The sequence below is a fragment of the Montipora capricornis genome, chromosome 10 (genome assembly GCF_036669925.1).
Source record: "Montipora capricornis isolate CH-2021 chromosome 10, ASM3666992v2, whole genome shotgun sequence".
Taxonomy (NCBI): domain Eukaryota; kingdom Metazoa; phylum Cnidaria; class Anthozoa; order Scleractinia; family Acroporidae; genus Montipora; species Montipora capricornis.
Window position 1 is genome coordinate 59898873 of NC_090892.1, and position 16479 is coordinate 59915351.

Here is a 16479-nt window from a genome sequence, read left to right on the forward strand (position 1 = left end):
TCAAAGTCATACGACCAGTTACCAATCACTGCATTAAATTCTGCATCAGAAAGATTGAAAAATGGTAGGTACCTACAGTAGTTCGACTCACAAGTACTTGATTTGGCAGCCATTAACCAGGCGGCTTACAAAAATCATCAAACTCCTCAAACGTGGTGAAACGAAAGACATCAGAGGACTCGCTCTCACGAAGATATATCGTTCCATTAGCTGTCCATAGAAACTTGAAATTATTGTCTTGCTTAAACTTGTGTAATTTACCAAATAGGCGTTTCCTGTAGGCGGTAAGCGATTCATTTATGTGTATCTTACTTCCAGATGGAATGCTCTGTCCTATTTCCTCACGAACCGACGGGAGAGCCGAGGTGTTCTTCCCTATCAATTTCCTACGATTCCTGTACATTTCTTCTCGCTTGTCACGTCGTACGAACTTGACGATAATTCTGTTTTTAACCTTCTTCGTGTCAGGCAGTCTGTGTGCCGTCGAAATATCATTTACACCAATGTCAACATCTATAAGAGATCCAACTTCTTGCACCAACTGTTTGGGATTATCGTGGGGAGCACGTGGAATCCCAACGATCTCGAGACAATCACGCCGCAAATATTGCTGCACATCATCAATGGCTACCTCATTACCATACATCGAGTCCTCAAGATTTGATACAGTATTTATCAAATCATTCCGCGACTTCTCCAATTCTTGTATTTTTTTGGTTTGCACCTTGAGTAGCTACCAGCAAGTTATCATACTTAGAAGACAGTGACGACTGATTTTGCTCAATATTTTGAAGACGTTCATTTAGAGTTGCAATCTGTGATTGAAGTTGCACTTTAACCGCTTCAATTTCAGACTTAATAGCGGGCAAAAACTCTTTTTCCCATAGCTCTCTAAGATGTTTTACGGTCAGCTGCACGTTGTCCTTTACCATAATTCATTAACTAAATGTTCTCCTCGCTTCCTTTCTTACGTAAACATTTGCAAGAGCAGGAGCTCTTGAAAACGTGGCCATCCGCCATTATGCAAATATGTAATTCTAAACAAATATGTAATTCTAAATATGTAATTCTAAACAAATATGTAATATCTAAACAAATATGTAATATGTAATTCTAAATATGTAATTCTAAACAAATAAACAAATTACTTAAAGGAATTTGTGAAGTATTTACCTTTCGCCTTGTTGACCTTGACGGCCGCATGACCTTTAGTGACCTTCTAAGTTTTTCACTTTTTCTTGAACCTATAAAGTCCCCGGAATCCACAAAGAATCGAACGAACTTCAACGAACAAACCTTAAACCTGACCTTCATGTAAACTCGTCAAAGCGTTTTCCCGCTCTCCGCGAAATTGGCGCGAAAATTAGGCGCGAACTGCAGCAGATGTCAGCGAAACGATACACTTCACATTTTACACGATATTATTCAAATTACCAAATCAAGGAAGAAACCACTTTCGGGTAATCTAATCATGTAAAAAGTAACTAACTAAAAGCTTTATTTACGACCTTTGGAAATCACGCCAACAGCATTATTTTATAATGTTTTTTCCAGAGTGTCGGGAGGGGGAGGGGGCTACAGTGCACGATATTGTTTTGGTATTGTCTATCATTGTAGTGCCATACTAGAAGTCTTGGGTAAATAGTCTGAGAAGACATGTGGTTACTAGCAAAGTACTGAACCCAGAAAGATTGAAGAAAATAAATGGGAAGTGAGGAACATTGGCGTCTGGGCTGACCTATTGATAAACTTCTTTTCACCACAAGTGTGCCCTCTGAACATCTGAGAGCTTTGTAATACTAAAGTTCTTCTTAAGGTACAGATTTTGTTAGCTTGCTTTATGCAAAACAAATATTGATGCAAAAGCAAATAACTATTGATTACACAGTTTTTAGAAAGAGCAGAAAGAAGTGTCCGGGACGGTCGATCGAGAATAAAATATTTACGACATGAAAACAACATTAATTTTGAACCGTGAATATAGAATATAAAAAGTTACGATCAGCGACAAACATTTAGGGAGATTTTTGCCAGGTTCAAATAAATCGCAAAATCGAAAGTGACATGGCCGGAATTCAGCGGGCGCCGTGATTAAGTTAATACCGCGGATTGTTTACTCGCCAAACAGTGACGTATCTGTGTCAAATTATGGCAAGATACCGGGTTTTTGTAAGTTTCTTTTTCTGTCAAGTGTTATAAAGTTTGACAATGAAATGAGCGAAGTCAAAACAAAGATTACAATCGCCCAACTCTTGTTTATGCAAAGTCAAAATGTACTCTCCAAGACGCGTACGACGTTATTTATCACCAGGTAATTCCATCATTTTGGAAATAGAAGCTACTTTATTATTCATCTGCGTCACAATTTTTCACTGATTTTGGGGCTCATTTTGTTGAAACTCAAGCACACTTCCAACAGGCCTGTAAACCCTTCCTGCTTACAGAGCAATACTAAAAAACTTCTCCCATATCACATTTCAACCTTAAGCTCGAAAATTCAATACACAACATGATATTATAATTCACAAAGGCAGAAAATACCACAGAATACTTTTCCAGCGAAAAATTTATTGAAACAAACAACATATTTGCTCGTAGAGGCGAAAACCTCTTCCTATTTGATTGCGTGCGTGAAGACAAGAAACTCAATCGTGTCAAATTACCATGTACTTCAGGTAAATACAGCTCACTTGTATTTCGGCTCGACGGGCGATAGAAGTTGTTGTCGAAGTCCATTACTCGTCGCTTTTGAGATTCCAGGTGTTGGTTTTTCACCGCCTTCCGAGTTTATCCAACTGACTTCCCATTATTGAGCTCCATAAGGGTATATTTTGTTTAAGGATCCACTAAAACGCCATTCGCGTTACATGACTTTCGACGCCATTGCAGGCTAAGTTAATGATTCTACTGTGTCCACCAGAGAAATCTACGCAGTTCCACTACCCTCTCGATCCTAAGAAAATACGCGCAGAACGCTCTATACACAAAGACACCATTTACCAGGGGAGTGACAGGCAAGACTTTTACCGACACGCAAAAAAAGAAATAATAAAAATAAAAATAATAAATAAAATAAATAAAACAAACAAACTAAACGCAGACCTCGACTAGGTTTGTTATACTGGCAACCCAGTAACAACAGAAGTTTCTAACGTTGGAACGATCTACAAGAAAATTTAAAGACTCCTGTGAGCCAGCTCATGGATGAATTGAATTAGCATTTATTTATCGAGGGCTCCTTAGAGCTACCACATGATGATACGTATGTATGCGCCATGCGTTTTTCTGCGGGGCTGATTCATGCGCGGGAGCACGGAGTTAGGCGCGCAGGGATTACAATATTTCTTTCATGGTTGACATTAGATCATCAAGTAGATTACATTGAACTGCACTGTCCTGCAGACAGCGCTCGTTATCATACAATGACCGGGATTTGGTCATCAATGCTCTGGCCCCCTCCAGGGAATGGCACGTGTTCTCACATATTTATGTACCTGCAGGGGGGTTTCACTGAGCTTGCTAACATCGTCTTCGGTTTTTTTGCTGGAGAAGTAAGTCTGACCTCAGTCGCGGTGCGTGCTATATATAGTGGTTCAGCTGAAAATCTCTTCTTTGTTTGTTCAGTGAATTAGGCGCCTTGCCGTTTCTCCAAGCAGCTGGACCTCGTTTTTCTCCTACTGGTGTTCTACTCTGCTTAGTCCTTAGGTTTGTGACGTCCTGCCCCCCACCCCCCTTCCCTGGAACCTTCTTGTCTATAGCCCTCCTCAAATTTCTATCGTGCTTTTCTGTCTGCCTGTTGTCGATGGGCTCTTTCTCACGGCGTCGTTCTTCATTTGTTGTCAGGCCGTTGTCTCTTCATCATGTCTCGTCTTTTTCTTGCATTTCAGCCAAATCCGTCCATTTGTCTTTACTTTCAGCGATTGCTGTTAGCTTCCTCATTGTGTTGACACGTTTTTCTCGCAGTATGGTGAGCTTTACTGGCCTTCCACTTGAAGGCAGCTCTTTTTCTTCGTGCTGGACCATCCAGTCGATCTCAACTGGATAATCACGTATGGAGTCCTTTTTATAACTGACCATTTGATACGTTTTGGCTACCCTGTTGAGCCTTCTTGCTCTTGTGGCATATAGCCTCAGTGTGTTCTTCTCTTTTGTTCTTTTCCTGCCCCTTGACTCTTAGGGTGCGTTCGATTGACCGTGTTCCGGAATAGGAATGCATGGAATATAAGTTAGAAATCCTTCGTTTTTACGGAGATTCACGTTAAAATGGTCACACATAACGACTTCCGTTATGGGCAGTTCGATTCACTAGCGTCTTTGGCGCGCTGATGTATGGATCCCCAGTTACGGGAGAAGGGGAAGGGGGGAGGGGGTGGGGGTGGGGCATTACTCCAGCCGAATGTCTTTCACCTTGTCTGAGAAACGAAAGTATTGTCATGATGGTCTCCCCTGCGAAATACGAATATGATCACTTTGAGATTGTGTGCCTTAGACAGGGTCGAGTTGAAGTGCATTTTGGGACTCTTTTGAGAACAAGCCGCTGTTTATGCAGTCATTTACTCTGCAAAGCAAAAAGACTTTCGTATATTCTTGTACGACAACACTTAACTTCGGGTTAAATCTTTCTAAGTTACGTTGTTAGTAAATAAACGTCGCATGTACCACGATCACACTAAAGTTTCAATGGATCGAATCTCTTCTTTTTCCGGATAATTTTGCACCTTGGCAAGTGAGGAACCACGCATCAAGGACCTCATGAGAAATTGTGACTATCACAAAAAAAAACGGGCAATAAAATATGCCTCGCAGACCCACTGAGAGAGTTTTAAAAAATTGCGAAATGAAGTAAATATCCAAATGCGTAATGCCAAATCTAAATTTTTCAATGACAAGATTAACGCCTGCTCTAGTACGAATGACCCTAAGAAAACTTGGACGCTCATTAACATATTATTGGGGAAGAATAACAAACCGAATAACTTGAGCGAGCTCTCAGTTAACGATAATTTAGTGTCAGATCCCAAATCTATGGCTTAGGGTTTGAATGATTATTTTGATAATATTGGGCCGACATTAGCAGTACAATACGAAAAAGAGTCGTGCAATATTGCCCAAACGACTAGAGACAATATCAAATCATTTCTATGCGCGCAGTTTAAATTCTTACAAATTCCTGTTGATAACGTTGCGTCAACTTTGAGAGGCCTAAAAGCAAATAAAACAACGGCCTGGATAAAATTCCCCCTAAAATTCTTAAACTATCAGCAAGTACAGTTGCACCGTCTTTGACGTACATTTTTAACCTTCCTCTTGCGACAGGAATTTACATAGATGATTGGAAAAGCGCACATGTAACGCCCATTTTCAAATCTGGAGACAGACGGCAATGTGGGAACTATCGTCCTATTTCTATTTTACCAGCAGTGAGTAAAGTATTTGAAAAGGAGGTCTTCCGTCAGGTGTATTGTTTACATGACTGAAAACTGCATGTTGTCGAAATTTCAATCAGGTTTCCGTCCAAAACAGTCCACGGTAACGGCTCTCATCCAAATGTGTGATGAATGGTTTAAAAATATGGATAATGGAAAATTGAACGCCGTCATTTTTCTAGATATTTATTCAATAAATCATGGCATTCTTCTAAATAAGATGAAGAAACGTTTTTTTTTTTTGGCATCTCGAGCATAGAACTGAAGTGGTTCGAATCGTATTTGTCAAATACAGAGCAGCAATACAGTATTAACGAACAACTATCATCCAAGAGAACAGTCACCTGCGGCGTCCCTCAGGGCTCAATCTTGGGTCCATTGTTGTTCCTATTATATATTTATGACCTGCCTGAGTGTTTAAGTTCAACCACTCCATGCATTTATGCGGATGATAATTTGAACAATAAGAATACCGAACAACCCGTTGTGCTAACCAACATACCCGTATCACGAACTGATACACATAAATGCCTAGGAGTTCAGATAGATGAAAAACTTAGTTGGGATAGTCATGTTGACACGATTTGTAAGAAGGCCAGTGCGGGTATTGGAGCGGTGAGAGGTATCAAGCCCTTTGTTCCTGTAGATACCCTTGAAAAGGTTTATAAGAGCCTAGTACAGCCTTACTTTGAATATTGTTCCCCTCTCTAGAACAACTGCGGAAAATTACTAAAAGACAAGCTACAAAGATTTCAATCTCGTGCTGCAAGGGTTCTTGAAGGCTCTGATAATGCAACGCAACCACAAAAACCACATTGGGGGTCCGTGTAGGCCTGTCTCTGCTTTTTCTTTCAAGTTTGAATTTTTGTAATTTTAGACCTACGATATTAATCGTGTAATCGTTTTAAAATTGCCATTGAACAATATTCTGCATGGTGGTTTAGGAAGCTCAGTTCCTGGTATATCGCTTTCTTGCAACTTGACTTTTCCCTCAGCGCACGCAATGATGAAAATGCGTCCCCAAAACAGTCCCGCAATGCCTTTCAAAAGGGCTCTCGATCCTGTCTCCCTGGAGACCTCAACATGGCTAATAAAATAGATTCCCACGCACCCTTTAAATCTTAAAGGGGTTCATTTGCTAGCTGCCTCAAGGAAAGATTTACTAAAAAGCGCAATATTCCGCTCAGTGTGCAGAAGTTTAAAAGAGGTGAGTGGTGAATTTCCTCTTCTTTTCTTCTTTTTTTTTTTTTCGACTCCGCGAATCATTAGGTAAAAATTATTTCTATTAGTACTTATTATCGATGCATAAACCTTCTAATTCCTGGTGGCTGCTGCTCTGTGATTTCAAGCCTTTGTGTTTGATATCCAACAACATTTCTGTCATATGAAGATCACATTCCTGACTTAGGTGTACGAAGCGACGCGGCAAATGAAACAATAACGGTTGGCGGTCAAATGGATGACATTGAATTCAAGTAGTGACCGCGAATAGGCTTTGCTACAAAACTCAAGCCTAAACTTGCGCATGAACTTTTCTCTCTCTGGTAGCTCCAAGTCAGCAACGCTTCACTGAGTTAGTGGACAATGATATAATTGAAGGAATTCAACAGCACCAGAAATTTGCATGGATTAGTTAAACAATTTGTAACTACCAGATCAAGATAGAGCCCGATCGTCAGGCTGTGAAATTACAATGCAGTCTTTTTTTACTTCTTTATGCTGGTCAATGTTCTAGTTCTAGTTATCCGTGTTTGTATTGACTGTACTGACTCTATATTCAGTATAAAGGGTGGCATTGAAGTATGCTACCGGAAAAAAAGAATCTTTTTACCTTCGTGCCTTTGTTTCGTTTACGAACACTGTGGGAATTAAGCTTTATTCTTATGCAAAACATTTTTACTGTTTCGATGAAACAATCATGTGAGAAATCATTGAAAACAGAGACCACACCAGAGTGCATGCAATAATGAGTACGTACAAGTTTAACAAAACCAGTAATCAGTCTCTCCAAGGATCAGGGCCTGAGAATTTGTCTCGTTTAGCATCATTGTCATGATACCACTTATTTGCGATGTAAACTTTACGAGTTGTATGTCTCTTAATCAAACGGATCAGCGTTTGAATAATAAAGTTGATAATTATCTGCGTAGGCGCTCAACTTAGCGTGTATTAACGACTGGCCAAACGCTCGCAACATTTCAACGCAACATCTTGCAACATTGTTAGGCACAACGTGTAGCATGCGTTTGGCCACCCTGTTGGGACATTTTGTGATATGTTGCAACATGTTGGATGATGCTGGATCAATTTTGAAAATGGTCAAATTTTTCGTGCAACATTTTGTATGTTGCATGATGTTGTACTCGTTTGGCCACGTTCACGCAACATTAGGGCCGTTTATACCAGAGAAAATAAGCCGCAGCGTACATAATACGCGAAAGGAACTATTTATACAAGTATAAACTCCCAGGCCAGGATAAGCCGCGGCTTATTTTCTCTCGTATAAACGGCCCTATTTTTGCACTAGGGCATGCGCGCTAGGTCCACTTTGTTGTGCGCCTGGGGCTGGGGCACATAAACATCGACATGTCGCGTTGAAACTATTGAAAATGTTTCGTGCGTGCGGGTTCAACACATGTTGCAACATCAGGAAACAATGTTGCAAGATGTTGCGTTGGAGTTTTGCGAGCGTTAGGCCAGGCCTATACATGATAGAGGAGATCGTTTATAAATACATTAAAAGGGAGTTGGTCCGAAAACACTTCGTTGAAGCACTCTTATCTTAACGTCATCCCAGGAGGAGAAGGTTTCTCCAACCTTGACTCTTTGTAACCTCTATTTTAAATAATCTTTAAGTAGAGTACGCCTTTCATTATCTACCCCATAGGGTTTGAGCTTCGCTTAAAATAGAGGGTTGTCGATATCACCAAAACTTCTTGACATGCTCCGCCCATGCATGCTTGAATGTTTCGTAAAGTTTTACCCTTAATCAACCTCATTGATGTGCAAAACACCGTCAGCTATCCGCGTGAAGTGAGTTTTACAAATCTCAGCAATTTTCTTGTTATCGCTTATGACACTATTTATTCTCAATTATAATAATATCGTTTAACTGCATCGTTCTGGAGTGCAGAAATGGGCGATATGTGACCCAGAATTTGCGTTCATTGTCAGGCTTCATTGAGTTTCTTATAAAATATTCATTTTTCGCCTTACGCCTGAACCTTTTCTTTAGTTTGTTTTTGTGTGAAATGGCTTTTCGCCGTGCCTCGGGCCATGTCAGGGACTAGATTACTCTTTTATTTGCAGGGCGCGTTCGAAGGCGCCCAAAAGATGGTTTTTGCTAGCGATGGAATTGGAGGAGGAGTCGTAAGCGTGCTTACGATCTAGTAAAAAACCAAAAATCGTTGTAGGAACAATCAGAACTGTTCCATTTTCTTCCGATTCCGCTTACGACTTTGTCGCTTACGATTCAGTGAAAACAAGATTGTCGGAGTCGGAAAGAGGAGCAAAAGAACAAGCCAATCACAATATACGAGCCCAAGCTCTTCGCTTACTAACTGCAGCGATAAACAAGCATTGCGGGCATGGACGAGAAGGTTGTGGAGACTGTAACACTCTTTCCCGTGTTATGCGACAAGTCTTGCAAAATTTGTAAAAACAAAAACTAATAAGAAAAAGAACATACAAAAGAATGCTTGGCTGGAGGTGGCCAAACAAGCTGGCCTTAAATCAGGAATATGTGATGAAAGAAACCAGTCGTATATCATCAGTACGGGACTGATTTAAGGTTTTTGTTTTTGTGTGTCCGCTCCGACACTTTCGCGGCGTCGAGGATCCAGAAAACATCCTCACTCAAATCAGTCCCGTATACACAACTAAACCAGTAAGTCTTTCAAAATAAGGAGAAGAAGAAGCCAAAGAAGGAAAGTCTACTCTCCGTTCACCAAGTTTTTATTTCTACTGTTTTTGCGCCAAAATTTCTACCTTGGCCGTGCCCACTTCTCTGCATTGTGATTGGCTTGTTCTTCCGCTTCTGCTCCCGTCTTCGACAAACTAATTTTCACTGGATCTTAAGCGACGGAACCGTAAGCGGAATCGGACGGTAGTTTTCACTAGGTCATATGTGCTTATGAGTGCGCTTACGATTCCGGGACGGTTTTGAGTTTTGGCAGTGTGCCAGGATTCCAGCGTTTTTAGTTCACGATAGATGCCCTTGTCGATTACACACGCATTAAATACCACTTATTAACCGAGAGTGAGGTAATGACAGGGAAATATCAGACAGAGGCCTTGATGTATTGACCTCTCTATCGCCGGTCAATACACCCTGGTCGAGGTCTGGGATTTCCCTGTAATGACCGAAAGGACGAGATTAATACGCTATTTATTATATGCCTTTTTCAGCTCAGTTTTGGCATGTTCTTCGTCCTTTGGATATTAAAACTTGCTCTCGCTGTGGCTCTCTTCGTCACTCATACTAAAGAAGTATCTGTATGCTAGTTTTTCTTTCAGTTATTGAAAATTTAGTTGTACTTTGTCCATATTTTTTGTTGTTTTCGCCCACGCGCTCGTAGGTTTTAGTCTGGACTCAAAAGAGTCGTCGAGCCGAGAAACATTTTCATAATGCCCGGTCATTACAAGAAAATCGTGCGTGCTATTTTAGTGGCATCCTCGTCTCGAAGAGGCGCTGGCTAGCGCTGGGTATTTGGGCAGGATCTTGTATGACTGTGTAGCCCGATGCTGGAGTGGCAGTCTCTGTTGCAGGTGGCGCAGACGTGCCTTGTGGAATCGCGCGCAGAGGCTGCGCGTTCTTTCCCCGCCGTTCCCTTGCATGTAGCCAGGACTCTAGTGTTCGCTTCCGCCTTTGAAACCCCCGCTTTGACACTTTGCCGCCACGTATCTCGGTGTTTGGCGATATCTTCCCATGCACTGGTGTCCATTAAAGACGTCGTTGTAGCGCAGCAGCGGTCGACCCACGCTACGGACGCCCTCCCGCAGTTCTCCATAAAGGATTTCTCTTGGCAGGCGGTCAGGCTCCATGCGATGTGCATGGTCGAGCCATCGAAGGCGTCGCTGAATGAGCAGTGATGGCATGCTCAATGAGCCAGCGCGCTCAAGGACCTCGGTGTTGGTGACTCTGTCCTGCCACCTGATGTGCAGCAGGCGCCAAAGGCAGCGAAGTTGGAACCCGTTAAGGTGGCTTACTACAGTTATCCGAAGAAAAAATATCAAAATTTTGAAATCTGTGAAATTAAAGCAAAATGATGTCTCTTGTGAAGTGTTTGACACTGCAATTGATGTAAAATCTAATTTTACCTAACAAATAAATACAAATCAGGGAAAAACGCTAAATATAGTGACGAACTTCCTGGAGGGGGAACTGGAAACTAGACATTTTCTCAAAACCTAGCCGTACAACCAGGGTTAAAATTTTGCGAATTAGTAAACAACATGTGGACAAAACCGTCAACATTTTTTCAAAAAGTTCTATCAGACAGTTTTTCAGTTATTATTAAAATAGACAAAAATCGGCGTTTTTGTCATTCGTGAAAAACCTGTCTGACAGATTTAACTATTTATTTCTCTACATAATTATTTTTTGTCGCTTTCGGAAATCCTGAAATTTTGAGGTGGGGTTGTACGGCTAGTTTTCGAGAAAAAAGCCTTTGAAGTGTCTAGTTTCCAGTCCGCACTCCAGGAGCTCGGTCACTATGTTTAAAATTTCCCCTGATTTGCATTTATCTGTTCGGTAAATTACATTTCACATCAATTGCAGTGACTAACACTTCAGAAGATACTTCCTGTTGCTTTAATTTCACAGATTCCAAAACCTTCATCTTTTTTTTCGGAAAACTGTAGTAAGCCACCTTAAGTCGCCGCTCTTGTCTGGCATAGATCGTCCACGACTCACTTCCATAAAGGAGAGTCGACAGGACACAAGCTTGGTAGACGCACATCTTGGTCCTTTCGCTCAACAGGTCGTTGCCCCACACTCGCTTGTTGAGTTTGGCCATGACAGCAGCTGCTTAGGCGATCCTGCGGCTCATCTCAGCAACAAGCGAGTTTGAGCTTGACACAGTGGAGCCCAAGTAGGTAAAAGTGTCCACAACCTCCAGCTCCGTGTTGTCGATGGTGATGATTGGGAGGGGGGGAGGGGAACTCAGCACCTTGCGCTAGGATGTTGGTCTTCCTGAGGCTGATCGTTAGCCCAAACTCCTTGCAGGCGTGGGACAGCTGCTGCTGCTTTCGACACTTCTCCTGCACCTGACGTAGGTAGAAGATCATGTCCACTGTGAACCTCCCGGCTGTCAAGCCACAATGTGACTCGGGGTTGACTTGCGAAGCAAGGCTCTGCAGGCGCGTCAAGGTGACCTGAGCGAAGACTTTGCCCAACGATGCTCAGAAGAGAGATGCCGCGATAGTTGTTGCAATCACTACGGTCACCCTTGTTCTTGTACAGGGTGACTATGTTGGCATCTCTCATCTCTCCCAGCACAGGCAGGGGAGCTCATGAAGCGGTTGCAGGATGGTTTGCTTCTCATGCTTCAAAACTTCCGGCGGGATAACCGTCCTACCCCGGTGCCTTGCCACAGGCGAGACCGTCGATGGCTAGGCGGAGCTCTTCCAGTGTTGTCCAGTGTTCTCAATCTCCTCTATGACTGGGATCCCAGGCAGGGCAATGAGGGCAGCGTCCGTGACGATGTTCTGCCGACGGTTGAGTAGAGCTCCAGATAATGCTCCACCCAACGCTGCAGCTGCATGCTCTGATCAGTGAAGACATCCCCAGTCTTTGATTTGAGCGGGGGCTGTTTTGACGCTCGTAGGGCACATAGGTTCTGCCAGTACTCGTTGGCACAGTGGTGGGCGGTCTGCTGGGCCTTTCTTCCAGCTGCTTGAAGGGCGTCGCGTGTGCTTGGGGAAGGGTTCTGCTTGTGAGCCAGCATCGCTTTCCTCTTGGCCTCCGTGACTGGCTGAATTCTTCCCAGCAAGCCTCGAACCAGTCAGCATTCTTGCGTTCTTTCTTGCAAAATGCAGCCATGGCTGAGTCGTAGATGGCTTCACGGAGGTGAGACCATTTGGCATCTGGGTTGCTGGTTGTTGGTTGCTCAGCAAGTTTCTCCTTGAACCTAACAGCGAAGCTCTGAGCCTTACCGGGGTCGGAAGTGCCACAGGTGTTGATGCGGGTGCGACCCTTGGTCGTGCCGTAGTGGATCTTCAGCCTGACCTTGCTTGCAACGACCGAGTGGTCTGTGTCACATTCAGCGCTGTCATAGCTTCTTGTGTGGAGGGCACTGCTGACGCCCGCTCTCCTAGTGATAGTGAGGTCTAGCTGGTGCCACTGGCGGCACCAAGGGTGTCTCCAAGACACTTTGTGCAGCTCCTTACACTTGAAGTAGCTGTTGGTGATGCAGAGGCCGTAGTGACAGCAGAGTTCGAGCAACCTCTGCCCGTTCTCATTCATCCTGCCGACACCGAAGTGAACGAGGTAGGTAGGCCATACTTGCCAGTCGGTCCCAACGCGAGCGTTGAAATCGCCTAGGAAATATATGGCCTAGGAACTTGGGATTCCGTATAGTGTTTCCTGCAGATCCTTGGCTTCTGAGGTGGAGGTCAGAGTCGGGGCGTAGGCGGATATGATGTTTACAAAGCCCGCCGACGTTTTCATGCGAAGGGCAAGAATTCTCGATAAACCTCCAGAGGGAGTTTCTGTGGTGGCAATCAGTGTGTTTCTCACGACAAAACCTATGTGACCCACTGTCGGCCAGCCAGGTTTCCTGGAAACAGGCGACGTCGATTCGAAGAGCAGGAGTCTTCGTAGTTTTTTTTGCTTTTGACTGCTTGGTGCAAGTACTTGCTCTCTTGTCGGGAGGGTCCCCTACGCTCTATGCACCCAGTAGAGCAGGCAAGCAATGACGGGGTGGCACCTGACTGGCTGGGGGCTGCCCAGTTTGAGGCGGGCGGTACAAACTAGAAAACAACAAAACACTTTATTTCACATTTCCATTACATGGTTTGTAAAACTTATTAAATAATTAGCAACTTAACACATAGAATATTCAATTACAATTTAAACTAGATATTATTACATAGAAGGAAATGCCTAGCAGCTAGATAACCGTAAGGTTTTCGAGCTAGCAGCTAGCTCTTTGAAGGTAGTGTCGAATGTACAGGACATCACAATAACTAGACATACACAACATCGTACAACATACACAACACACATAGATGGCAAGAAAATAAAAAATAAAAAATAAAAAAAGGTAGCATGATTAAAATAATTTTATTATGTTAATTGTTCGGCCAACCAGTAGTCTTTCAATTTTTTAGGAAAGTTATAATTTGAGAAGTTTTTAACATGGGTGGGGAGCTGTTGCCACATTTCAGTCGCCATAGCCGATGTTGTTTGCTTTCCTATGTTAGTCCAGAAACGTGGTTTGTAGAAGTTACTTTTTGAAGCATATCTCGTATTATATGTATGGACTTCACTTGCATAGCAAAAATGCTGGCTGAATATATTTGGTAATTTTTTTTAAATGCCATTGATGAGTGAAGTTAAGAAGTTTTAGTTTATAGATGTTCTTAACAGTAAGTAAATCCAGTAAGTTAAGTAATGGTAATGCACTGTCTGTCTGTATCTGGTCCATCTGTTTTGTTTGGATTTTTTAAATTTGGGTAGTAAATGCACTACCCCAGGAGGTTATCGCATAATATATTTGTAAGGATAGATCAGGTGATAGTATAGTTGTTTAAGTTGTGAAAGGGAGGTGGAATGTCAAATGAAACCATGTTGTCTCGCACTGAAATCATGTTGTCTCGCAGTGAAGCCCAATGAACCTGCGGGGGCTTCTCCCCCCCCCTTCCAACCCCCCGGACGAGACCCCTGGCGCTCCTTTTTACGCCAATCAGTCGAAGCGTAGCACCGGTAAACTGCATCGTCCCGTGTTGTGCCGGAGTCTTGCGAGACCGCTGGAGTGCCCTCTCCAGTTTGCGGCCTCTGCGGGAAGATAAGGAGAGCTGGGCTGCCCATACGACAGTGTCCCCCTCTCGGTGTAACTGGCTGGGTCCAAGGGAAAGGAAGACCCAATAAAACTCGAGGCTAGTTCCTCTGCAGAAGCTGCCGACTTCCCATCCGCCCTAGGGGCACCACTACGGATTCGTCCTCGAGGTTTACTCCTGAAGCCTTCCTGAGATCAGGTATAGCCGCAAGGCAGCGGAATTTTGAAATCAGGGTTTACCTTCCCCTAGATGGGCAGCCTTCACATGCTAAGAGCCCCATCTACCCTGGGCAACTGGATTTAAGGCGCCAATGGCTTCGCCTTCGCCCCTTTTCCTGTCGGCGGTGCCAGTTCCGCCGCGCGGAGGCCAGAAGTTGGACTTTGTTGACAGATGCTCTTTGAGTCGCACGCCATTGGGAGCATTTCGAGAGGTTGTGAGAGCCTAGCCTCACAACCCACTCCCCGGCTCTAACAGCCTCACGGAACTACTATTGTAGCCGTCATTGTAGCCATATAATAAAATAAATTGCCCAAAGTCGTCCGGACGCAATATGCGTCTTAGTATAAAAACGGCCAATGAAAAGACACAATTTGCATATCAAGTAGCAAGTTTAATTTTCTTTATTAAACTCTTTCTACTTCGAAACCAAATTTTGCGCTAACGCATCCTATCTGGTTATTTATATTTCTAAATAGGTTATTATCATGAAACAGACGCTGGTAATCTTCCTTGTTGTCTTCCTGGTTTTGTCATTCATCAATGAAAGGTAATGTACACTGATCACTTACTGTATACCCCAAATTTGAAAGTTATGTATTTCTTAACATTTATTTACCTGTTTATGAGGACAATAAATGTCGTTGTTGTTCTTGTTCTTGTTCTTGTTGAAAAGGTGAGGCACGCTAAACATATCATGAATATGCGAAATTCATATTCAAAGTTGTTATAGTTTTATAAAATTCTCCGTGTGCTTACCTGAAGATTAGTTAGTTTTGCCAACTTGATAATTCAGTTCGAGGTTTCAACTAACACAATTGTTTCTCCACCGTTTTGAAGTGATGCCTGGAGCCGCCGCCGCCGCCGCCGTCGTAGTAAGGCAGTTTTGCACAAACGCAACTACAATGACGATATCCTTGCTATCAAGACTTCGCAAGATGACGAGGGAGGCAAGACAACAAAGCATCGTTTTCATGACGATAAGCATACCTATGAAGATGCTAATCTACTGTAGCTAAAAGGAGAGCATTTAGTATCACTGAACGAATCAAACCTGTGTATTCTCAGAAATAAATAAGCCAATAAAGAAAAGTCTTGATTGTGTCAGCTTAGATCGAATAAAATAGATTACGCTAATGAATTTGCACCTCAGGTCTACCGTCTTCTGCCAAATTTGCCCGATTTCTCTACAACAAACGCTGTCGTGAACTGTGGGTATTGGCTGGCACATTCCACATTCCTACCTAAAATAAAGAAAACGGCAAAAAAAAAACATTAGTACATCAACAGAGACCAATTGATGTCATTCGCGCCAAAATATAAATAGATGGCAACCGGAAGTGAGCTGTTTTCCCTTCTAACTCGTCTTGACACAACCATATTTACATTGCTAAGTATCTTTTCTCCATCAGAGATGATTAGGATATAAATCTGGGAGACACTACTGTCCTGGCACACGAAACGTTCCTTTCCGGTTGCCGTCTGCGTCTCAAAAACGTACATGCTTAAGCTCCCTATCAAAGGATGTGGACGAAATAAAAAGAGAGAAAATTACCAGTGTGTGTTCCCTAAGCGATTCGTTTCGCTCTCCGTCTCTTTCTCGTTTATATTTTCAGGTTCCACATTGCGATGGATTGTTTTAAACGGTAAGGACGAGGCTTAACATCCATGGAAGCTTCTAAGGTTTCAATCTGATCTGGGGCTATCAGCACGAGCTACCATAATTTTCTTAGCCTGTTCCAGGCTCTCAGATAGTCGAGAAAACGAAAAGAACTGCGTGTGAAAAGCGAGTAAGGGCTTGGGTCGAGGCGAGGCGGGAGAGCCTGTAAGCATCTCT

General features: G+C 43.0%; 1 protein-coding gene and 1 long non-coding RNA gene across 2 annotated transcripts in view; one reads left to right on the forward strand and one right to left on the reverse strand.

Annotated features, from left to right (window-relative positions):
* The window catches only part of LOC138021108 (uncharacterized), a 954-nt gene extending 22 nt beyond the window's left edge, over positions 1 to 932 (reverse strand). The window contains exons 1-2 of the mRNA XM_068867977.1: positions 840 to 932; positions 1 to 733 (exon numbers count right to left, since the gene is read on the reverse strand). The exon at positions 1 to 733 is cut by the window's left edge and continues 22 nt beyond it. Coding sequence (XP_068724078.1) covers positions 113 to 733; positions 840 to 932 — 714 coding nt within the window. The 3' untranslated portion in view covers positions 1 to 112. The remainder of the gene's footprint in view (positions 734 to 839) is intronic.
* Positions 933 to 6454: 5522 nt separating this feature from the next.
* On the forward strand, positions 6455 to 15810 carry LOC138022198 (uncharacterized). The gene is made up of 3 exons (XR_011126537.1): positions 6455 to 6633; positions 15122 to 15192; positions 15483 to 15810. It is a non-coding gene; the product is annotated as an uncharacterized lncRNA (long non-coding RNA).
* Positions 15811 to 16479: the final 669 nt, after the last annotated feature.